Source organism: Cotesia typhae, unplaced genomic scaffold, assembly GCF_013202065.1.
Source record: "Cotesia typhae breed Kobodo isofemale line unplaced genomic scaffold, CoteBio_Ctyphae scaffold_13, whole genome shotgun sequence".
In the NCBI taxonomy this organism is placed as follows: domain Eukaryota; kingdom Metazoa; phylum Arthropoda; class Insecta; order Hymenoptera; family Braconidae; genus Cotesia; species Cotesia typhae.
Genome location: NW_027423774.1, coordinates 15338332 through 15362989, shown reverse-complemented (window position 1 = coordinate 15362989; position 24658 = coordinate 15338332). Strand labels below are relative to the sequence as shown.

Below are 24658 nucleotides of genomic sequence, written 5' to 3'. Positions count from 1 at the left end.
ATTTATAAATTTTATTTCTACCAGTTCTAACTTCTTACTTTGATAAATGTAGATTGGGTCCCAGATTACACACCCATACTCCAAGATCGGTCTCACCAGAGTGTTAAATAGTAAAACTAGTGTTTTATCATTCTCGAAGTCTTTACTTGACCTCAGTATGCTACCAACTGTATGGTTAGTTCTGGCCACTATATTATTCAGATGCACCTCAAATGTAAGCTTATTGTCCATATAAATTCCCAGATCTTTAATCTCGCCAACCTGAGATAAAATATCATTGCCAATGGAGTATTGTTGCTGATTAATCACTGAAGCCCTTCCATATTTAATTATTGCACACTTTTTCACGTTTAATTTTAGCTTGTTGAGCTCGCACCAATTTGATAATTTATTGATATCCTCTTGCAAATCATTTATGTCGCCATTGTTCCTGATGCATCTATAGATCTTTGAATCATCTGCAAACAAAGAATACTCAGATGTTAATTCCATACCAATATCATTAACAAATATGCAGAACAATAAAGGTCCAAGATGTGATTCTTGCGGAACCCCTGATGTTACTCCAAATTCCTTTGATATGAAGTCTGTGAAGTCACCAATCTTCACCCGAGATCTTCTTCCCCTTAGATAGGATGAAAAATTATTAGATTTAGATGAAAAATATGAAAATATATCATGTAAGCAAACTATTCGTAACCTGATTGGTCAAATATATCAAAGCATAAAAATATATGCAAATCCTAAATTCATGCACGCGCAAATTTGAATTCTAATTGTAATATTAATATTAATATTAAGTCCTTGACCAAGGTGTGTAAAGATTTCCTATTAAAAAAATACAGAAACTCTGATTCTTTTATCTTTAAATTTCTACATCTCAGTGACGTTTTATAGCATCGTTTCGACCATGGACGGATTTTTTTCAGAATTTAATGCTCTTCAAAAGTGTCTATTCGGCTAAGCCGTAACTCGAACCGGCGAGATAGTACAGGGCTTCTAAACTAAATTTTTCCATGAAATTCGCGTTTTTTCGCATTTATTTCGTGAATGACAAGAGCTACAGAAAAAATACAAATAACAAACTTGTAGAAAATTCAATTTTCTACAAAAAAAAGGTCCTGAGCACCTAGTCACTAAAATCAATATTTCCGGAGATAGTTGATGATAAAGTTTTTGTAATTTTAAATTTTGATGGAAAATCTCTTTACCGTTCCATCTTTAAAAAAAAAACAATAAGTTAAGAAAGTAGTTATGGATAATGAAAGAAAGATATTTCCTATAATTTGACGCGATTTTCGATGAGCATAGCTGAAAAAAAGCACTCTAATGTAGGCATTTTAAAAATGAAAGAAATATTAATTTTTAACTAAACGCTTCATTTCATAAATTTTTCTTTCTGTAAAACTAAGAGTACTATCTATTAGTTATTTGAAACCAAGATTAATTTGTGCTGTAGCTATAATACTTTTTCCCTATCGGATTTTCCGTATTTTGGAGTTGAAATTTTTACATATTGCCAAGCCATATTATACAGTAAATTGAAGCTAATCCTTTTCTTAAGTCTTAATACTTATCAATAATTTATTAATCTTTATGTTATGTTAACTAATGTGACAAGAATCTATAACTATTATTAAATAGTTTCTACACGTTGATTTAAATTTTAATTTTTGAGGTACGATAAATCGCAAGAACTGTTCATCTATTGAATAAATTTTTTTATTCATTCGATCTGAAATTTTAAACTCTTGAAATGTTATTTTTGAATTATTTGGGGAAAAATTTAATTTTGTGCATTTGATTTTACAACGATATATGCTTACTGTAAAATGTACTATTAATTACAAATGTTCTATTAATTATTAATGTACTATTAAGGACGAATTAATCCGAGTGGGCCTGTTCACTGAACACTTACACTTAGATATAATTTAGTTTCTTAAATTAAAGTACAATGAATTCAAAAAATTATATTAAATATTATTGGATCAAATAAGTGTTTAATTCAAAACCAATTCGGTTTCTATTACAGATTTACGAAGCCTCAAACTTTTGCGGACTGCATAGGAAATGAATTACCCCTTGGATGGGAAGAAGCTTGCGACAAACATGTCGGTGCCTATTATATTAACCATGTCAATCGTAAGTATCTTTGTCTTATTTTTACAACTATTAAATTTAAATTATTATCTTTACTTGCCCATTTTGCAAATTAAGTATACGATTTTTCTACGATTATTAAAGTCCAATTTATTTTTAATTTCATTAGCCAAGATGTTTATTTTCATATTTTCTTTCGTTTGAAACAATTTAGTTATTTTATTTTCTATATATTTTGCAGAAACAACCCAGCTTGAAGATCCAAGACAAGAATGGAGAGCTATCCAAGAAGCTATGCTTCGAGAATATTTGCAAACTGCGCAAGACGTACTTGAGGTTAGTATTTCATTTTTTATTCCAGGTTACTCCTCCGTAAATAAATCTAAACGTAAACTGTTTTGAAAATATTAGGAACTCAGAAAAAGTGATTAAAAATTAGCTACTTTTAAATATTATCTAATGTTTAGATACAACCATAACTCTTAAAGAGTAATTAATTAACATTGTAATATACCTTGCCAATTTTATGTTATGATGACGTTCCAAATCTTTGTAAAGAACCGTACATATTGAGTAATATTCAATCTAATATTTTTTTCTATTACGCGCTCATTAAATATCAGCTTAGAAAATCTGAAAAACGGTTGACTCTGCAGATCATCTTTGAAACTTTCCGCTATATACAATCTTAAAATGCTTATAAAATTTCTAACTACAAGGTTTTAAGCCCTTCGAGCTCAAAAATAGAGCAATAGCTCTATTACACATTCTAAGCTCAAAAATCTAGTAGTTTTCCTGATAGAGCACAATTTTTGATACTTTCAACTGCGATAACTCTATGACGAATCAAATAATTTCAAAGCGGTTTGCGGCATTAAATGCTGCTTTTTTAACGTAACAATATCTCGAAAAAAAAGAGAATAATCCGAATTCTTAACAATTGAGTCATTATTATTCATAAGTATGTATATACTAAGAGAAGGTTTACTTCAAACAAGGAGAAAGAAATAGATAGATAGATTTGTTACATTGTACAGCAGTAAGAACTGCCTTTTACAATTTTTTCTTCACAATTGTACTGCCGCCTCTCTCTATTTCACTGCGTTCGAATTTCTTTCAAATTTTTTCACTACGTTCAAAAGTTTTCTGCCTTTTTCAATTTTGCACATAGATATCACAACCTGCTCTTTTTAAATTGTTATAATTACTGCGTTATCTTTTTGCGGCTGTGGACCGACTTGTGCTTTCTGTACTGTATTCACCCTATTTCTAACCTCTTTCGAATGGCTTGTTGGAATAGTGGCGACGGGGAAACCACAGAGAAAACCCATGCCAGTACAAGTCGGCTACCGGAGCGACCCCCGACGGTTGGTTTGGAACTATTCTAATAACCGTCGGGGCTCGAACCCTCGCCTCACGGCATCATGTACGAACGAACTAAAGATATAATAACTTAGCCCGCTCGGCCATTCTGCCGCTTAGGAGAAAGAAATATTTTTAGTCGAAAAAAACATTTTCTTGAAAAAATTTTTAGAAAACTTATCCTCCAGATAAGAAATTTTTTCTCTATATATGTAGAGAATATGTTCATTAGAATACTTCATTTGAAACGACTATTTTTAATTGTCGACACTCCGAAATATTGTTCTAGCCATCGAAAAATTCATACTTTCAAAATTTGAGCTCTTAATTCTTATGCGAAGTACTTTTTTTTTTTTATATTCAATGTGTTCAATATAAAAAACATGTATTTCAAGTCATATTGTTATTTCGAATTTCTTCTTTTGAAAATATTAAGAGAACAGTTCATCTCATAAAAAAAAATGAAAATGAATAGAAATTAATATAAATTAAATTTTCAACGATATTAGTTTCACATTCATATCGCTAAAATAATCAGTTTCAAAGATATCAGCTATTAAATAATCTAAAACAATAAAGAAGATCGTAACTTATCAAGCTAAATGTATTACAACTTCATCTAGACATCTGGTAAACGATTTATTATATTATCATATTAAATTCATACATATTATTAGTATGCTTTTCGATAAGAGGTATTTTGAAAAGTATAGGGAGGAAAAAGAAGGACAAAATGGGACACATGGGCAAAATAAAATACTTCAAAAATTCTTAAATCAAAATAAAAATTTTTTCTCTGAAACCTCTTAGAATGTTGGAAAAAAGGTTTTTACAACTGTATAACTTGAGATACATACTTTTTAAATGTAAAAAATAAAAATATGGTAAAAAAAATACTAAGCATTTAAATTAAGGACTCAGATTTTAGGGTCATTATTTTTTCGGTGTTCAAACGAAACATTCTAATCTACATATGTACATATATAGTTCATTTTACAACACATTTAGTTAGTCTGTGTTTAAATAGTGAATAAGCATGATGATTGAGAAAAGGCGAACAAGCCTGCCCTAGAGTTTGGAATGGAATCCTCGACCTCTATCTCTCGTAGCGATTTGATAAACAAAGTTATCGAAGTTTCATTGAATAATTCCAATAGTTAATAGAAACAAATTTCTGAACAAAAATTTTAATTCGACCGGTAGTCGTATATGTAAAATTTTTAAAAAAAGCGTAAAAAAATTTACGAGGTACGGTTAAAAATTAATTCAAAATTGAATATACAATAAAAATTGGTATTCCTAACAATTATTAAGGAAATTTTTTTCTCAAATTTTTATAAATCGAAGAAAAATAATAATTATAGAACTCCTACTACCGGACTTGAGCTTTAGAGTTATTAAAATGGTGGTATATCTTGTTCAAATATTTTTAAAAAAATCAAAATATGCAGTTGTTATGAAAAAGAAGGATTTAAAATTCAAAACTCAAAAATCTCATATGTAAACACTTTAAATAATTTTTTTCCCTAAAATGTACATAAAAAACAAAGAATGAGGAAGAAATTAGACGTTCTGTAAAAAAATGTTTGCAAAAAATCAGTCTTGTGATTTGTCAATAAATTTACTTTCAAAATTTATTCGAGGTGAACGTTGAACACATCCTAAATTGTTTTTCTTCCATCTTTGGCAAAATCATCATCGTTCAGATGAAAATCTTTCATCTATTTGAAAGAATGTCTAATTCTGACTGTATACAGAACCAAAAATTGAGAATAAATTTTAACAATTAAAAAATCAAGTGATTACATATTTATGCATTCGCAGTTTTAACTATAGAAATTTGCAACTTTAAAAGTTATTGCTAATATCTATACTGAAAACTTCTTGTATGGCTCCATAATTTTTTTTACTCACAGTCAAAATAGATAAATATATATATATTTACAATAACTAAATACATTTGTTATCTTTGAATTCATTTAAAATAGGTATAAAAACGTACTGGGAAAAATAGAAAAATAAACAAAATATAAAGAAGATGTTTCAATGTTAAAGAATGATGAGGATGTATATACTTATTAACAGTATAATACTGTATATAGAAGATTCTGGAAGAAAAAATTAAGAAAACGGTTGACCCTGAAGGCCATCCCTACAACTTCCCACTACTTTCGTAATTAAGCGCTCGAAATTGCACTTATTATGTTTTTGAGCTCTTAGAGCTCAAAAATCTCATTTTCGTGTAGTTTTGAGCTTTCCTAGCTCAAAAGTTTGATAGGATTTTTATAAATCACAATTTTTTTAATTTTCAAACCGCAATAACTTTTGAATGAATGAATCGATTTTCACACGGTTAGCGGCATTCGACACAGTTTTTCAAATTTTATGATATACTTTCAAACACAAATTGATTAGACCGGAAATTTCGGTGTAATCCGAAAAAAACACTTTTTGTCGATTTTTTTCGTCAACGATAACTCCCGAACGAATCAACCGATTTTGACCAACTTGGTGGCGATCGACGTGGTTTTTTGATGTTAAGAGATGACTAGTTTTTGGAATTGATCGGTCAATCCGTTTAAAAGTTATTAGAAAAAAACCACATTTGAAAAAAATTTTTTTCGTAGTTTTTTTGAGATTTCTGAAAATCTACCGGTCCGAATCGGTCCAAACCATATTAAAAATCTAAGTTCAATCAAGCCCTTTCGATTAGCGTCAACTGCGATAGAATCGGTCAAGCCGTTCAAAAGTTATGAGAGGTTTACACACACACACACACACGCGCGCGCGCGCGCGCGAGCATGCACACACGAGCATGCACATACATACATACATACATACATACACTATCGCGGGAAGGGTCAGGGAAGCTTCCTGAGACCTCAAAACGTCGAGATCTGTTGAAAACTCGATTTTTGCAAAACGAGGTAAAAACAATAACTTTCCAATTTTTCGAAAATCTTCGATTTTCTTAGCGGGAAGTTAAAAATGTCAAGCGAATGGCTGTAGTACAATGACACCGTGACCTTGCTAGCCTGAGGGTCAATGCACGTGATTGGTTGGCTACGACCTAAACGCTTACATCGGAAGCCCTTTTTCGTTCTAAATTCCTACAAATAGGTTATTTGTATTCCTTTTTTAATGAGATTCGGTTAAAAATTATTTATTTACAAATCTGCTTAATATTGTTGTAGAATTAAAACTATTTGTTCGAATTGATCTTGCATATGCTTAATTAATTTTTTAATTGATATTCCGAGGTTTATTATACTTATTATGAGTGAAACAAAACATTTTAACACATCTTTTGATTTTAAGACGCATTTTGTTAGATTTTCTGATTTACTAATTGAAATTTTCATTTTCAAATTCTATTCTTTCTTTCTACTGGCCAATGAATTTAAATTAATTATCTTCAAATCCCAATTCACCTGTTGATAGTTAATTTGATTTTCCTTTGAAAATTTGAGTGTCTCTAATCTTTAATATTTACTATCTGAATATACTCTTTAATGATATAGAATCTGCAGTTATGAACACATGGATTAACCGGTTTCAATAAATTACACATGCTATCAGGGTTGTCTTCAATGTCTCTTATAATATTAGTGTCGTTTTGGTTAGCTTAGTACGAATATGTTTCTATCTATTGTGTAAATCGTAAGTGATTAGGACAACATTAATTTTTTTTTTAGAATACGACTTTCTGTGGTACCCAGTAGAATTTTGTTACCATCAAGTAGTAGTTGACTAGAAATATAATTTTTAAGCTGTGGGTGTACGCTTTAATCTAAACCAATAAAGAATCCGGGTCCGTTTTGTCCATAATTCAATAAATTTCGATCATTGAAATCCTAAAATAACTTTAATTTAATCATGAGTTTTATATTTTAGGATTATTTAACAACCTAACTAATCTTTTAAATTCCTTTGAAAAAATTTTGACAATTATTTAATATCGTGATTCCACAAATTGTTGACCGTAACACATCGATAAATTTACATATAAATAAGTTTCTTTTAAAAGATATTCCATTTGTCTACGGTTTAAGAAATATCAATTGATACATTCATAAAAATAAAAAATTATTAGAGTAAATTAAATTTATAACGTGGAAATTTTAAGGATAAAATTTTTGAAAACATTAATTTTTCGATCATTGAAAAAAAAGTTTTTTAACGCAATTTTTATAACATAAAAATAATTTACGTTCTGAATTTAAATCTACATATTCTCTTTAAATTAATCAGATTTCTATGTCTTGCTTGCTCATATTTCTTAATGCTGTTTGAAGAATTTCCATCGATAATAACAATATTTAGTATTAACAATTTAAAAAAAAATTTTTTTTTTTACGCAAAAATATTTCCCCCAGATGGAATTTATAAAATATTATTGAATCTTGGTTGGTATAACGGGATTATTCATGTATTCTTGCACATGACCATGCAAGGTGCCACATTTTTTTACCTTATGTTTGCATTTCACAAACGAGCAGCGGATCATCGATGCCTAATATTTCTTATCGATTATTGACATATGATTTGACAAAAAGATACCTACATGTGGCACGCCATCATGGCATCTCGATTTCCGCGGACATGCCCGTCCATTTCAATAATTTTTATTTTATGATCAAATTAATCGATTTGTTAAAAAAAAAATGTTTTAGATATTACCAAAAAAATCTTCAAAATATGTACAATTCTCGGTATCTCATACCCACACTGAAAAAAAAAAAATTTTGTTTCAAGTAATAATTACTTAAGCCAAGAAAAATTTCTGTCCAAAAATTTTTACACTTGTCAAATCAAAACAATAAAGTTCTTCAAAATGATTTTCTTGGTTTGAGAATTTTTCTCTCGAATCTAGTTAATTTTTTTAAGCACAATGCGATATCTGAGGATAAATTAAAACAGTTTATAAAAACTGAAATAACTGAAAATGCATATACTCATTACTAAAGTATTTGATAATAGTATTTTTTTTATCTTTTGAAAATGAAAATGATCTAATTTTCAATAGTCGTCATCTGAAGTTAAAGAATATTTTCAAAAAACTCTTTAAAAGTGATTCAAAATTAACATTTTTAATAACAAAACGTTTTTATTAATTTTTTTTGAATGCAAGTAATGTACTCACGAATATTCTCGCGAGGGTAGGGAGTGAGCAAAATAAGGCAATGATAAGATTTTAATAAAAAAATTTTTTCTTCCAAGAAACTCTATAATATTTGAAATAGATTTCTACTATCATTTTAAACTAAAATGAAAAAAAAATATATATATTTTTTTTTTAAATAAAAACAATGTTTTGAGCAACATCTTATTTACATGATTAGAATTAAATTTGAACTTCTTCTTGTACTTGAAAAAAATTTCATGAGATCTGAAACACTATTAATTTTCCACCAAACGAATCTGCAGTTCAAAATAATTTTCAAATCTCTGTACATATTCTGGAAAAAAGTCAATTTCAATTGATGAAGGTAATCTTCAGTAAAGTTATTAGTTACATACTCACATTTATTGAGAATCGAAACGAATATTATAGTTTTTTTTACATTTTTACACAATTTAAAAAAACATCGATAGCATTCTATCCATTGTAAGGGTTTTATTTGAAATAAATACTACTGCTGACACGGTAATTAATCAGTATAAAAAAATCTCAATAGGTTCCTAAAAAAAAAAAAAAAATTATAATAGAAAAATATGAAAATAAATTAATTTAAAATGCAAAAAAATGAATATGGTTAAAATAAGATAATGAAATTAAAAAAAACCAAAAAAGTATCTTTCACTTGTTGCTGAAATCCTTTTTCTTTTTTATCACCTGTTTGTTTTTACCATCATTTGAATCCTTTGAAGGCAAGAAAAAATTCCACGAAATATTTCATTCACGGAAATAACGCTAGATGTCAGTCTTTTATAGGTATTTTATTAACCTTTCTAATCTTTTCAAAAACAGCAGATGTCGCTGTTCATAAGGATAATGACATGTGACTTAACAAAATTTAATATTTTCTCAGCAGGAGCAAAACTATTTTTTGATTTTCCACAAAAAGAACTGACATATCTTTTTTTTTTTTTAATTGCAGAGTTGGGGTAAAATTTCCCACCAGAAACATTAATTTAATTCTTCTTTAGTTTTTCAAGTCTTTTTCTCATTTCATTATATTAGAAAGGAAAAATTTTAAATCCCGTTTATTCTTTAAACTACATTTTCTACTGAAATAGAGAAAATAAATGTATATTGAGTACAGTTCGAAAAAAAATGAAATTTTATTACAGTGGGTGTAAGATTGAGCAAGTTACATTAATTAAAATCATTGGGATGATAAGCAAACATTCTTTAAATCTAGTGTATCTTTACTGTTCCAAGTGGTAGCATCGTTTACATCCCTACTTCTTGGAATGCTTCACACTAGTATCGCCTGATGTCCGGCGTATATCCGTGGACCGTTGTCCCACCTCTACTCAGTATCTGCGCATTATAAAAAGAATCTCACTTGGCCGAAAGGCCCTCGAGAGCTGTGCGCAGATAAATATGCGGGAGGGGCCGGAATTCCTCACTCGGCTGCATTCCAAGACTTTTTCTCCCGGTTGGAACAGACCTCCTTCCTATTATACGATATCTTTCACATTCTGCTTCTCTTCCTCTTTCTCACTTATAATCTCAAATCGTTCTTGCTCTCTTTCTTTCTTTCCGTTTTTTTCTCTTTGGCTTTATACTTTATCTTTTCCTCGCGTGATATCTTAAATCTTTTAAGCCAAGTCAGGCTATTTCAAAAGAAATAATCGTATCTATTCTTCTTATTTTATTTTTAAAAAACTCACCCTTCAAACAGATTCGGGTGTCAGGACGATGTAATGTCAATTAATAGATATCAATATTTAATATTTATACTCACAACAAACCATGATTTAACAAACTATCCTTGAAATTAAAAGTTTTTTCCATAGATTTATATTTTAGAGTTTCTTATACATAAAGAAAATTATTAAAGTTATTACTGATATCACTTTTTAAAATCCATATCAATTTATTCATGTATGGAGAGAAAATTTCCAAAAATGTCTTGAAAGAAAAACGTTTACAAGTTTTCAATATAAATAGAAATAACTTTTAAAGTTGTAAATTTTAAATGTTAAAGCTGCAAATTTGTAAACACTACCAAATTTTTCTTTATTCATTGGAATTTATTTGCTTCTTTGGTTGTAATACAGTCAGAATTAAATGTTCTTCAAAATATATGAGAAATTTTTATCTTAATAATTTTTCCGAAGATGAAAATTTAGGATATATCTCATTTTAACCTTGACTAAATTTTGAAAAAATAAGTTATCAAAAAATCATAAGGCACATTTCTTTAGCTCGTTCAATTTTCTACAACAATATGCATCACGCTTCTCAATACGTTGTTTGTAGGATAAGATATAAAATTCCAAAGTTCAAAAAATATTTTTCTCATGTTTAAATTGAAATTATTAATATTTACAACCGGTCCCCTCTTTTTCTCGCGCCGTACTTACTGGGAGAAACGGTACTATCCCTGTTGCACTCATGATTACAAAGCTATTGCAGTTTTTTCTTTTAAACAAATAAGAATTTCGAAAAACGCTTTGCTACAAAATAGATAATTAAAAAATCTATTCCGTAGCAGAGCGTTTTTTTTTAAATTCTTTTTTGTCTAGTTAAGAACTGAAATTTTAGTAGTCTTTACTTTGCCATTGTCTGACAAAATTCCAAGATCATATGGAAAAAAAAATTGTGGATTTTTTTTATTTGTTGTATAATATGAGATTGAAATATATTAAGTACAAAATATGACTGTTAATTAAATATAACTCTAAGAAAATTTAATATTGTGTACAACTAAACATCAAATTCCAAGTGGTAAATTCTCATCAGCTTGAAAATTTATCACGAATTTAGTTTTTCAACAGTTGAAATGAAAGTGCATAGCTATTGAAAAATAGAATTTCAAAAGGAAAAAATTCCTCAAATGGTTCCTGTTCTTTGTCGTGATGATTCTTTGAGTTGGAGTGGCAGAGAGATTGCTCTGGAATTCAGGAGTCGGACGAACAGTCAGGTTGTTCGTGGACCCCGTACGTCGTGCGTGAGAGAGCGCTTCGTGTATAAATAGCTCGGAATCCATAAATTGCTGTCGTTTATACAAGAATACCCAGTGCTCTTAACTCTTCCCACTCTCTCCATAATTTTCTTCTGTTTCTTTTTGTTTTATTCATTATTTTTACCAAGGTAGTCTCGTTTGCTAGATTGAAAGGTGTATGCCACAGAAAGTGAAATAGAGAAAAATATTATACACTGAAAAGATGATTTTTCATTTATCACAAGAATTTAAAAAATTTTTTTGGGAATTTATAAATCTGTAACATAAATTTATTTGTAGAGGCTTAACATTCCTAACTTATCAAGAATCATTGAAATTTTATTGCTTTTTGGAGTACTTTATACATATGATGATAATGATCAAATTCAGAATACGTTAAATAAAATTTATTTCTAATTATTTTTTATGATAGTAAATAATTAAATCATTTTTTTTTATAGTAATTATAATTTTCAAAGATATTATATAATTCTTCTTGCAGTGATAAAAAAATTTACTTTATTTAAAAAAAAAAAAAAAAAAAAAAATTGAACCCAGCAAAATTAATTTAAACCAAGAATAATTTCTTAATTCATAAACATTTCAATTTCAAGAATTTATTTTTTAGTATAAAAAAAAAAAGAGAAACAAAAATACTTTGAATACAAAAGTATCGTTTTCCTGCAAACTAAGCAAGCCTGTAATTATAATAAATTTTATACTCAGTTCAAAGATTACTGCTGTTTTTAAAAAAAGGCTCATATAAAGGTAAATTAGTTATAGGTTTAAAATAATAAAAAAAATTTTCAGAAACAAAAAAAAATCTTTGCTCAATGATGAGAACTAATATAAGTCGAATAAAATTGAAAATACGATTAGAGGGTTAGATTAAGAACTCGTAAATGTAAGGGATAATAGAAAATAAAAAACGAAAACATGCGGACATATTCAGAAATTCCATCGTGGTCGGTGCCATGATGCCCGCAACCTCAAGGTCGATTCTACTACTACACTCTACTACGACGCAAATATCGCTGACCAGGTACAGGGTCGAACCGCGACCTAGTCGGGCCCTATGTCTACTTCATCTTGCCCGTACAATAATGCTACTCTTTTTACCCGTCAATCCGCATTCTTTGAGCGTGATGGGTCCTCCAACGCAGCAATAAATATATACTATACATAATAGTTTATTCATTTTTGTATTTAAGTGGACTAATGTTTAAAAAAAAAAAGTTTCAATAGTTAACTTGTTTAATTATTTATTTATTTATAAATAAAATGATATTGACGGATAAAATAATTTTTATTTAGGTGGAATTACTCGGGGTATTTTAAAATAGCAGGGTACGAGCCTGCAAACTTGAGATGAGGTTTGTCTTTTTACATCGAGCAAGGAAAACGCTTGCGCACACGCGCGGCCAGATTGGTTGTGTTGGTTGGAGTGAAGACGAATGCGAAATGTTGGAGTAAAAGAGAAGAAACGATATCGTTACTAAAGAGTAAAAGGCAGAAAGGGATTTCAGAAATATAAGGACGAGAGAAGAAACAGAGATCAGTGAGAAGGAGTAAATGGAGAAGGAGTCTAGATCGAGAGAAGGCATTCTCGTTTGTTGTCCATCGGAGGATGTAGCGAGTACGCAAGAAGTGAGGGAAGAAAGAGAAAAAAAGGGGATCCCTTAAAAATTGAAATCCAAAAGTGGGGATTGGAATTTTGGGCCCACAACCGAACAGTCTGGAGGAAACCTTCGCGAAGATGAGGTGATCCGCACGACGTGGATTCACATTGCGAATAACTACTTTAAGTGTACTAATTCAAAAGTCACGTACCGGCATGGACCCACAGTATACATTGTGCGTACTTGTCCCAGCCCAGCAGTACCGTACATATGTCGATAACTACAACTTGGGCTCAGGCTACCCTGTCATTAATAATAAAAGACATCAACGCCAATATCATCAACGACAATATCAGAGGAATTACCATCAGTTACAACAACAACAACAACAACACCATCCACAACATCAACTTCATCAGCATCAAAACCAAAAACACATATCTAAACATTATCAACAACATCAAAAACATCATCATAATCATCATAATCATCAAAATCATCAAGAAGAACAGATTTACGAAAATATCGTATCTAATTATCGTATGAGAGTGTGTTATCATAATGATTATGAAAACGATGAACAAATTCAAAGGTTTTACTGGGAACAATGCTACAGGCAAAATGATAGTGACTCTACAGCCTACTACTATTGCGAATACGTAAGCGGTGTTTTTAGAATATTTTTTTTTATATCATCATATATTTATTACGGTATCAAGGGAGAGCTTTCGTATTCAATCAACTTTAATGATATAATTACTACGGATATTATTTCGTTTTTCCTTAGAAAAGGATTACGGACAAAGCAATTGATAAAAAAAAATGAGTGCAATATACAAGAATTGATCACTAATAATATAATATCGGAAGTTATCTAATATTCGCCTCAACCTGAGTTGAGTTTCTTACTTTAAAATTTTTTAGATAATTACCTGAAAAATTTAATGCTTAATTTATACCTTTGTTTGTGTGATCTAATCAACGAAGTTTATAAGAAATCAGTATTTAATTGTTTTCAGTTACTTCAAAGATGATCTTAATAGTGACAAATAATTGATGCTAGAATAAATTTTTATCATGTTTTATTTTATAAATTTTGGTTGTAAATTTTGTGATAACCAGTGTTGAGTTTGGTGATAATCAGTATATATATTTATCTGTGCACTGCATTATTATATTCATATAAAGCAAATCTAGATCATTTCTGAAGTTGCATCATATTCTAATATTTAATTAATATATTTTTACTCAAATATATTTATTGGAAGAAATAAGTGATTTCATTGAAATTGTGCTAAAACTAGCTTTAACGTTTCTTAACATTTTTTTTTATATCTGTTAACAGAATTTAATGAAGTTTTTTAAGCTCAAGAATGAATTTGATTTTAAAAATCTCAGTTGAAAAATCAGAAAATAATTTTAAGAATAAATTTTTTTTTTCTTGTAATTTTTCATTTATGACTCTCAAACGGGTGGATTGATTGAATTCAACCGGATTTCAAGTAACATTTAAATATTTTTTTAAGAACAGTTCCCATTTGTTTCTCTATTCACACTCGTTGAGAGAAACCGTACTATCTTTGTTGCACTAGCACGGTAAATGGAAACTTAAAAATCAAATTTCTCGTTATTAAAAATAGAAATTTTGAAAAAAACGCTTTGACATTTAATAGATTATTTATAAATCTATTAAATGTCAAAGCGTTTTTTAGGAAATTTCTATTTGTTTAAAAGGAATTTCCGAAACTGCAATGCCAGGGAACCCTTCTTAATAAAAATCTAAACACAATTATAAAATCTATCGGTTTCAACTTCAAAATCACTTGGATAAAAAGTTAAAATAACTTGAGAATTTAGAAAATTCATAACTTTTGTAATAAATAAATACTTGATACATTTAACTAAGTTAATTAAATAGTTGTGGATTTAAAACCTGTTAAGTAGATTCAATGTAATTTAAAAAACTGATTTTCGGAGGCATATGATGTTTAGATTTATCAACACAATAACTAATTAAATAGTTTGAGAGATACAACATTTCATAACTCAATTTTTCAAATGTCACTTGATTTTGAATACCCAGGTGTCACAGTTATCTTCATAAACATAAAAAATGAATCGGTTAAAAAAAAAAGTCCCACGTGTATTATTGATTAAATATTATTGTATAGTTTATGTGACTCCTTCTCCATTTACGAAATAGTTCTTGAATCTTTTATGTTATTATGTTACGCTCGTATTCGTTAATTATTTACGACAAGTTCATTGATCAACCCTAGAATAAAACGACTATATTTGTAGCTGTAAAAATAAAAGTACACAATATCCGTATTCTAAATATGGTTGATAGCACAATTTAGTAAATTTAACAATATAAATTAAATAAAATGTTTTTATAGTAAAAGTACTATTTCTACATTATAGAAAAAAATTTATGATACTTATAATTGAGTGGTGAGGTGATCCAATGTCAAAGTAGATAAGATCAGTGAAGACGCCTTTTTTTAATTTCATTTTTCTCTAAAAAGTGAACTTTTGAATTATGTGTTTACATAATTTAATTCAAGATGTAGTGAGTTATAAGGAGTTGTAAGGAGAATACATAAATTATTATTCTTTTACTTGGACACAAGTGTATACGTGGCTCTACCTTTGACAGCACAATTTGTCTGTCAAAGGCTTATGCTGAATATACTCTATATCCTGATTCATCACTTCACAAATCATATTTAATTTTTTTTATATGTTCATTTGCTCACATCTAATATAAAAATTTATCTAAGAAATAAATTTCATTTTTTGTTTCAGGCAAAGAAAGAAATTTATGATGTCAAGCAACAGAGGCTTTGTTTAGCTCAAGATGAGTATGATCACCTTAACAATGCTCTCACAACCCTTGGAGCGTCACGTACAAGTTGTAAGTATTTAAATTCGTTTTTTGTATTTATGAAATTATCTGTCAGAATCATCTTATACTTATTGAAAAAAAAAAAAAAAAAAAAATTAAATTAAATTAATTTTTGTAGTGTGCTCAAGTTCAAGTTCTCTTAGTACAAAATATGATCCTGATCTTCTTAAGTCTGACGTAGCTTTGGCAAGGAGTCGAGTATCAAGACTCAAGAGAGAATTAGAACAGATAAGAGCTGAAATGAACTGTACACAACGTGGAGTTGACACATTAGCAAGGTAATAACGTTATTGCATTATGTATTATTTTTTTATCGTCCTTGGAAATAATTATTTATTATATATTTCACAATAAAATAACATTAAATATTTTTTTCAGTGTGGAATTAAAATTAAGTGCCCATCAAGGTGGTTGTTACAATATAACGGAAGCCCAAGCTATAATGACCGAGTTGAGAAATATTCAAAAGTCTTTAAGTTCTGGTGAAAAAGAAAAGGCTGAATTAATGCAATCCTTAGCGCAATTGAAAGATGAGCTAACAAGATTACAATTGTGTGAAAGCAGCCCAGATGCTAGTACACTGAGTTTACCACAGGATAAATTAAGTACCGCATCTCAAACAGATTTATCTGGTGAATTAGGATCTATTGGAACGAGATTAGCTGAAATGGCACGTATGAGGTTAGAATATGATGAAGCTCGTAAGCGAGTACAACATATTCAACAACAGTTGGCTGATTTGGAGGAAAAAGTTACGCCGGGTCAAACGGAAAGTGATAAAGATAAGCTTTTACTGTTTCAAGAAAAAGAACAGCTTCTTCGAGAACTTAAAAGCATTACACCTCGTACAAGAACTCAGCAAGATATGAAGAAAATTCAGTGTGAAATTCGTAAATTAGAGCAGGACCTTACTAACGCTTTAGAACTGTCTAATAAAACTATAACTGATCGTGTGCGTCTTCATGAAGAAAGGCAATTGCTACTACAACAACTACGAGATGCCCTTAGATCAATGACCATGTTAGAAAGTCAATTAAAAACACTGAGTGCAAGCACCTTGTCTGTAAGTAGTAGTTCAAGCTTAGGAAGTCTCAGCACGACAAGCAGCAAAGGAAGCCTTAGCTCAGGTCTTAGCTTCACAGATATATATGGAAGTCCACAGTGTCTTGGTTCAACTCAACAAGAACGTCCCGTAGACATGGTAGACCTTCATAGACGCGTTGAGAGACTTTTACGTGGATCTGAACAAAATCTAGGCAGCACAGGAACTCCATCATCCGGTCGGTCACAACCAAGTCTTTCACCAAGATCTAGTTTGTCCAGTGTTAGTCCTCCAGTTTCTCCTTTGTATGAGAACGCTCCTGTAGGACCGCCACCAGCTTATGAACAAGTAGAGATGCAAAGAAGACAACAACAAAGGCTTTTTGGAACTACTACTTCTCATATTGATCGTTTTCAATTGGAGGATAAATTAACTGAACTTCGAATTAGTCAGCAAGCTATACAAGAACAGAAAATTGAACGTCTTAAAGCAAGTCCACAGCCACCTCTTGATATGCAATCTGGAAATATGTCTCAAGGTAGTGGACTGGGAAGGCCCGCTCATTCATTACCACAAGAACCACTTTCACCTATTAGTGAAACACCACCACCCATGGGCAGTAGATCCAGAGCAAGCAGTTCGGGAACTAATACTAGGTCTGTATCTGCTGCTGTTTCGGATGAAAGTGTTGCTGGAGATTCTGGAGTTTTTGAAGCTTCCAATAGAAAGAAGCCTTCAGGGTTACTAAATGTTAATACTCTTGCCTTTGGAGATATGAATCTAGAAACTGCACAAGTGCAAATTAAATTAAGGTAAATAGACTTTATTTTCATACAAAATTACATTAAATTAATATTTTTACCATAATACGTATGTATTAAAAATTTTTATCATTATCTTTAGATATTCCGTAAGTGATGGACTTCTTCACATCGGAATTGAAAGAGCGAGAAATTTAGCAGCGCTGTTTATACCTGAAAATAGTAAAGTGTAAGTATTATTTTTATTTTTAGCAGTATAAATAAAAGTAGATATTAAACATTTTTTTTTTTTTTTTTTTTTTTAATTATCATTTTATCTTGTTCTTTTGCTATTACATTTTAGTAATTTTGCTATACTTTTTTATTTATGAAACTCAAATTCTTAATATTATGTCAAAAATACGTTTCCTGAAATAATTAGTTTCGTCTCTTAGTATAATTCTTTCCTACTACGTCGTATGCACATGATAGATTATAAATACAAGTTTATTTTAATACAAATTAAAAACTAATAAATATAAATTGAAAATTTAAAATTATGTAAAAATTCTTGATTAAAGATATCAGAAAGTAAAAAATTTTTAGTTCTACAGATCAATCTCAAAACTTTTTGTAATTTTAAGGTTCACAAGCTTTGAACACGTTATTGATTTAATTTTCGTAATAAATAGTATTAATTTATGTAATCTATTTTCTTCATTAGGTACATCAAAGCAGCTCTATTGCCAATGCAACCACCAATCAACCACATGTGTTGTACAAAACCCATCGTGGATCTTCGTAAGCCAACATTCGGTGAGAGCTTTCCTATTGCTGTGCCACTTAATAAACTTTACACGAAAACATTGCAAGTTAATATATGGTGTATAAGCGATGAGCCTGAGGAGTGCTTGGTAATTTAATTATTTAAATTAATCACTCAAATTCAATTGTCTTAATTTAAAATAAGTATCTGATAATTTTGATTATTTGTTTAGGGATCAGCCCAAGTCTCACTTGCAGACTTTAGTCCTGAATCACCAAGCGTAAAGTGGTATAATATTTTATCCTTCCGTTTCATGCAACTGTCAGCATCTGGTAGTTCAAGTACGAATACGAGCTCGATATCATCTAAACTTCCTAAACACGACAAACAAGAGTCAGATATTTCTGTTTATCGAAGTGGTGTTTCTTTACAAAATACGAAAGAAGAAAGTAGTGATGAAAGTACAATAATCAGTTCACAGACATCAACTCTTACAAGAAATCAAGGCTGCGATGAATTACAAACAGTTGTTTCTTTACGATTAGAAGAACTTGCTAATTGTTTAGGTAGTCCTGAAGAAGAAGATGAAGAGAGAGACAGTGACAGTGGAAGCGAAGATAGTGATGGAGAAGGTATACTGGTTGAATTTATGATGGATGATAACGTACTCGAAGATGTTCTCGAACATGAAGAAGAGGAAGGACTGATAGATGAATTTAATCAAACTCAGGATAAAGAAACTAATACTGAGTGTATTTTCATCCCAGAACAAGGTAAACAAAGAAAATTATCAGCTGCTGGAATTGTTCTTGGCGCGGTACATGATGATAAGAACTCTATCGTTATTAAACGAAGTCAAACATTTTCACCAAGTGCTGCTGTTAGTAGGAATCATTATATTTGTCGGGTAAGTCAGTTAGAGTGTATGATTTCTGATAGCCAGAGTTTCAGACCAATAAAGTTAGTGACAACTTGCAGTCAAGTTCCGAATTTGCAACTGTTGGCATAAAGTTGGTTACAAGTTTCTGAGAAAAAGAGGACCAATCTACTGTCGAAATATGTCGCGAAATTTCTTGAGAAACTTTTTGTCAACTTGATGTTAAAAAGTTTTCAAAGTAATTTTTGCTGACAACTTGATGAACAAGTTGCGGCAGTAAATCGCGGAAGGTTGCGACCAACTTGGCTATCAGAGATGATAAATTTGTAACATAAATATTAAATAATAATTTTTCATAAATTTTTTTAACTTACAGTTGAATCGCAGTGATAGTGACAGTAGCATGCCACTTTACCGTAGAGGAGGTCCTTTTCAACGAAATTCTGTAGAAAGGCGATCTCTTCGTTGGAGACGTCCATCTTCCGCTTTGAGTTGTAAAACAGCTTCAAAGAAAACTACACAATTACCTACCGCGAGAACATCTCTCGATCTTGAGCTTGATCTTCAAGCTCAACATGCTAAGCTCAATAACCTTCACGACGAATTAAATAGGTTACGTGAATTGAAACAAAGGCTAGAACAGGCACGCGAAAAGGGTGATGCAGATCTTGCTTCTTGGGTACTTGAGGATCATAAATTTCAAGCACTCATAGCACAAGCTGAAATCACTAAAAATGGTAAAAGTTTGGAAGATAAAAAAGTCGAAAAAATGTTAAAGAAAACTTCTAAAGAAATATATAAACTCAGAAAAACCAAAGTAGGAAAAGGCAAGCCAGATATTATTTCTTTCAAGTAAGTACTTTTATAATCCATAATACATAATACCAATACGTATACAAAAAGAAAAAGAAAAAAAAAAAAGATTAACTTTTTTTTTTATTTAATTTTCAGAGAAAAAATGGCTTTCTTTACTCGTGTTAATTTAAGCGTTCCGGTACTACCACCTGATGATTCAAACTCTGAATTATCTACAATACAATACAGAAGACATACTTCAGACTTAGCAAATAGCGGGGACTTTTCATCACAATCTCAAATTGGAGCTAACGAACTTTTAAAAGAAAATGCTGCTATTAACACAGCATTAATTAATGCACGAACAAATAGTAGTATAATGAAGTCTAATAATAAAATTTTAGTATCTTCATCAAATGGCATGTATGAAGAAAAACCAGTTGATACACATCTCGCCGTGAATTCGACACAAGTAATCGAAAAATCCGATAAGTTAATAGAAGGGGCCGAAAGTGATAAGACTTCAGAAAATACTAACTCGCAAAGGTACGAGTATGTCGTTGATCGAATATTAGGTGTTGAAGTTTGAAAAAGGAAAAAAGATTTAATCCGATCATTTTCAAATAGTTGTAATAAATAAAAACGTAGAAATAATTAATATTATTTTTTACATTGTAAATTTTAAAACAAATATTTTTTAGACACAATTTTTTACAATGTACGTATAGAATATAACAATTATTTATTATAAAATTTGCATTTGTACAATTTTCAAAATGATCAAAAACTTCATGATTGCGATGATCTTAAATTTTATATATTAAGTATGAAAAAATGTAAATATCAATACATAAATTATTTAATTCCGTCAATAATGTCAGTAAAACTATTTAAATGTTATGAATGATCCCATTGGTTTTATTATTATAATTTTTTTTTTTTTTTTTTTGGTATTATAATTTTTAAGATAGATAAAAAGGCATCTTATAAGCGCATGATCTACTGATGAGCTGATATACGTATATCAAATTCTGAGTGCACTAGTTAGCTCTTATCTATGCTTTGTTCATGATTTTTAATCAAATTGCGAATTTAATATTTCAATTGAGTTGGAAAAAAAAAAACAGTCCTATACAAATAAACAAAAGTTTATATTGAAGTTAAATTGTTAAACTTGGATAATCCGTAAAGAGTCAATTGTGATGAAAACAATACACAATTGTACATTTTTAAAATTTTATTTCTACAATAATAATAATTCAATTTTTTATGTAGATAAAATTTCTTAACTTTTTCTTTAACTGATACTTCTCAATTTTTTTCAATTGCCGACAATAGCGTTAAAAACAAAAATAATTTATTATGTAGTTTTCTCTAATATTTTTTCTTTAATGAATCAAATTGATTTAAAATTGATTTTGTAGCAATCACAATAAAATAGTTCATTATAAAAACATCATCTAAAATTAAGAGCATGCTATAGAGAGAATATCGAACTCGATCGCATAGAATTATGTGATTTTATTTTTGCATGTCTTAAGCGCGAACGCGTGGAGGCTATGCTCTACTAGTGCCTCAAAAACTAAATTTTTTTTTTTGTTTAATTAAACAATTTAATCGCTGTGAAAAATATTCTAATTAGTCAATTCGTGAATGAAATATTGTTAAAAGTAAAAATATTTATTGATTGAATACAAATTTATTATTTGTTACTTATAATTTATAACGTTTTTATTTATTGAAAAATTTATATGATTAAAATGCAATAAGAAGTAAGGTCTCAGATTAAATCATGATCGTAACTTTTTCTTATTATAAATGTTCTTATTTTGGTCATAAATAATATTATTAAAAAAAATATATAAATAGTATTTTGAGATAAATCAGTTCATTTAATGATTGTTAAAAAACTAAAGAATTTTTATTTTCTACTATACTTTTCCAAAGTCTCTTTGAATCATTATTAATTTTCATTATGACTACTGATGTTTTTATTTTTAAACTAATAATATGGTAGTTTTAAATATCTTCAGAAATGGAATTTTTAAATCATGAGCTGCACAAATATCATATGCTAAGAATCAGAAAAGTAACAAAAGATGCTATCAGTTTCCTGTAGAATTCGTCTCGGACTGTTTTGTGTCGCAATATAACTTGTAGGAGTTTCATCAGATTATTCCGAGCTCATTCATATCGTACCTAAATTATTTATTCTGCAACTCACCATAAATAACTATTGTTAAACAAATAACTTCAAAATTCTTGGATTCCTTTCAGAGATACTAATGATTGTTTTCAATCAAGTTCTTTTTTTATTTTTTTAGTTTTTTTATAAAAACCTAAAATTTATAGTTAATTGCTATTAAAAAAATTTTTTTATAAGCAATCTGGATATTTTCTTTGTACATTTATTTGTAACGGACGGTTTTAGAACTAACTACTTTAGCATCAACTATTCATTCCGGTTATTTCAATATCGATGGAAAAATCATATGGAACCCATGGAATATGAAATCATATGGAACCAATGTAAGTATAGTAGCATAAAAATTTATGAACTGTTTGATTTAATTCCATGATTTTTTTAATATTCTTATTTGCAATGCTTTTGTTAAAACTTTTCCTTCTATTAAATTATGTTCTGAAGAATTTTAAAAATTTTGTTGCATTGGGCAGAAAAAACTTTTAGGTCAGTGCAAACCGAGTGTATATGAAAACATCAAAATATTTAAGAATTTATAAAGCTATTTCACAGATAATATTATAGACAATAAAACATATCAGGGTAAATTATTATAAGTGGCTTATCTAGATAGAAAACACTGCATTTACAGATTTTTTATTCAACCAATATTGATTTAGGGCCAGTTTTTTAATCTGGGATAAAATTTCATCCAAAATATAATTATTTTCATCAGTGAGTCTATCTGCCTAAAACATATAGATATATTTAAGTATTGAATAAAATTTTATCCTGGTTTAAAAACTGGTCTTAAACATCAGTTGAATGAGTAATTTTCTGTAAGGACGTCTTAAATCTGTACAAAATTGTCCGATCAAATTATTTTTGACTTTATTAGAAAAAAAATTAACAAGGGCTATAAAACTATCAGCTTAATGATAATAAATACTCAGCCAATTAAATTTTTGTTTTCTCGATATTTGTGTATCTTTTGCCATATAACATGACAGGGGACTGTTTTTTTTTTAATTAAATTGAGAAAAATCAACTTTTCAAGTTCTCAATGAATATTTACATTAATTAAAATAATATTAAGACTTATGGATCCAATTTTATAAATAAAAATAGTTGCCAGAGGGCTGAGTTTCTCGTGACCCAGACACATGTTTCCAGCACAAACGGTGTTTTTGACACTAAATAAACTGACGATAAAGCGCTAATAGCCCTATGGTTATTAACTTAAGGCTTGTTAGATCCTTATAAACTTTACAAAAGATAAAATAACACGCTGGATTTTTTTTTTGGCTTTGAACTTCTGGCAGGGGACTGTTCTTAAAACGCCTGGAACAAACTTTCGTTTAATAAATTCAATGAAACAAATTAATTTTCGGTACTTTTTATTGAAGAAGATTGTTAATTAACTAATTAAGTGTATAAACATTATGGATTAAATTATATATTATGGAAGAATAATTTAAAATTTAATTTTAAAGTTTCAATTTTGGGAATGGGGCAGCCTAGGGGACTGTTATTCCGGTGGTTTACGAATTTATAGCAAAAAAATCAAAATGCATTTCATTTTAGTTTTCAATGTTCTAAATAAAAATGTTTTTTTACTTTTGTAATAAATTTTTTTTAGTTACAAAATAACAATTTTTCTAATAAAAACATGACTGGGACAGCAAAAAACATCCTTACAGAAAATTAACAAAAGAAGTTAGCGTCTAGTTAAACACAAAAGTCGTTTATAAGTACTTCTTCAAGTTTTTAATGTTGTTATAATTATTTCTTATGCGCAAAAAATATAAATATTTTATTCACTTTTTTGCTTGGAAAAATAAATTTAAGATTACCAATTCAGTCAAAGTCAGCAAAACAAGTAACTCGAAATTAAATAAATAAGAAAATCCTTTTGCTTCACCCTAATTAACTTCAACACATGTACTAACCTCCAGAATCCATAATAAGGTTTGACATTAATTGATATGGTAAATTTTAAGAAATCTCAAAAATAAAATTGGAATGTGTGTTACATCTAAAATAGCGTATTAGATGGAATTGAAATCGTTCCAATCGAGAAGCTTCGAATTTCGTCAGCTCCTTTTAACTTGGCGCTTCCTTTTCAAGACCTGTACTGAGTATTTTCT

The 24658-nt window shown here is 29.3% G+C and overlaps 1 protein-coding gene across 4 annotated transcripts in view; it reads left to right on the top strand.

Moving 5' to 3' along the window:
- The window catches only part of Kibra (WW and C2 domain containing protein kibra), a 28658-nt gene extending 7454 nt beyond the window's left edge, over positions 1 to 21204 (top strand). For 3 of the 4 annotated variants that reach the window (XM_074255248.1, XM_074255246.1, XM_074255247.1), the window contains exons 4-13: positions 2036 to 2145; positions 2345 to 2439; positions 16010 to 16118; positions 16228 to 16387; positions 16488 to 17963; positions 18055 to 18141; positions 18616 to 18805; positions 18890 to 19564; positions 19911 to 20386; positions 20486 to 21204. In XM_074255248.1, the coding sequence (XP_074111349.1) occupies positions 2036 to 2145; positions 2345 to 2439; positions 16010 to 16118; positions 16228 to 16387; positions 16488 to 17963; positions 18055 to 18141; positions 18616 to 18805; positions 18890 to 19564; positions 19911 to 20386; positions 20486 to 20918 (3811 nt within the window). In that variant the 3' untranslated portion in view covers positions 20919 to 21204. Of the gene's footprint in view, positions 1 to 2035; positions 2146 to 2344; positions 2440 to 12955; positions 13861 to 16009; positions 16119 to 16227; positions 16388 to 16487; positions 17964 to 18054; positions 18142 to 18615; positions 18806 to 18889; positions 19565 to 19910; positions 20387 to 20485 lie in introns of those variants that run through there. The other variant, XM_074255245.1, reaches the window with a different exon arrangement.
- The last annotated feature ends 3454 nt before the right edge of the window (positions 21205 to 24658 follow it).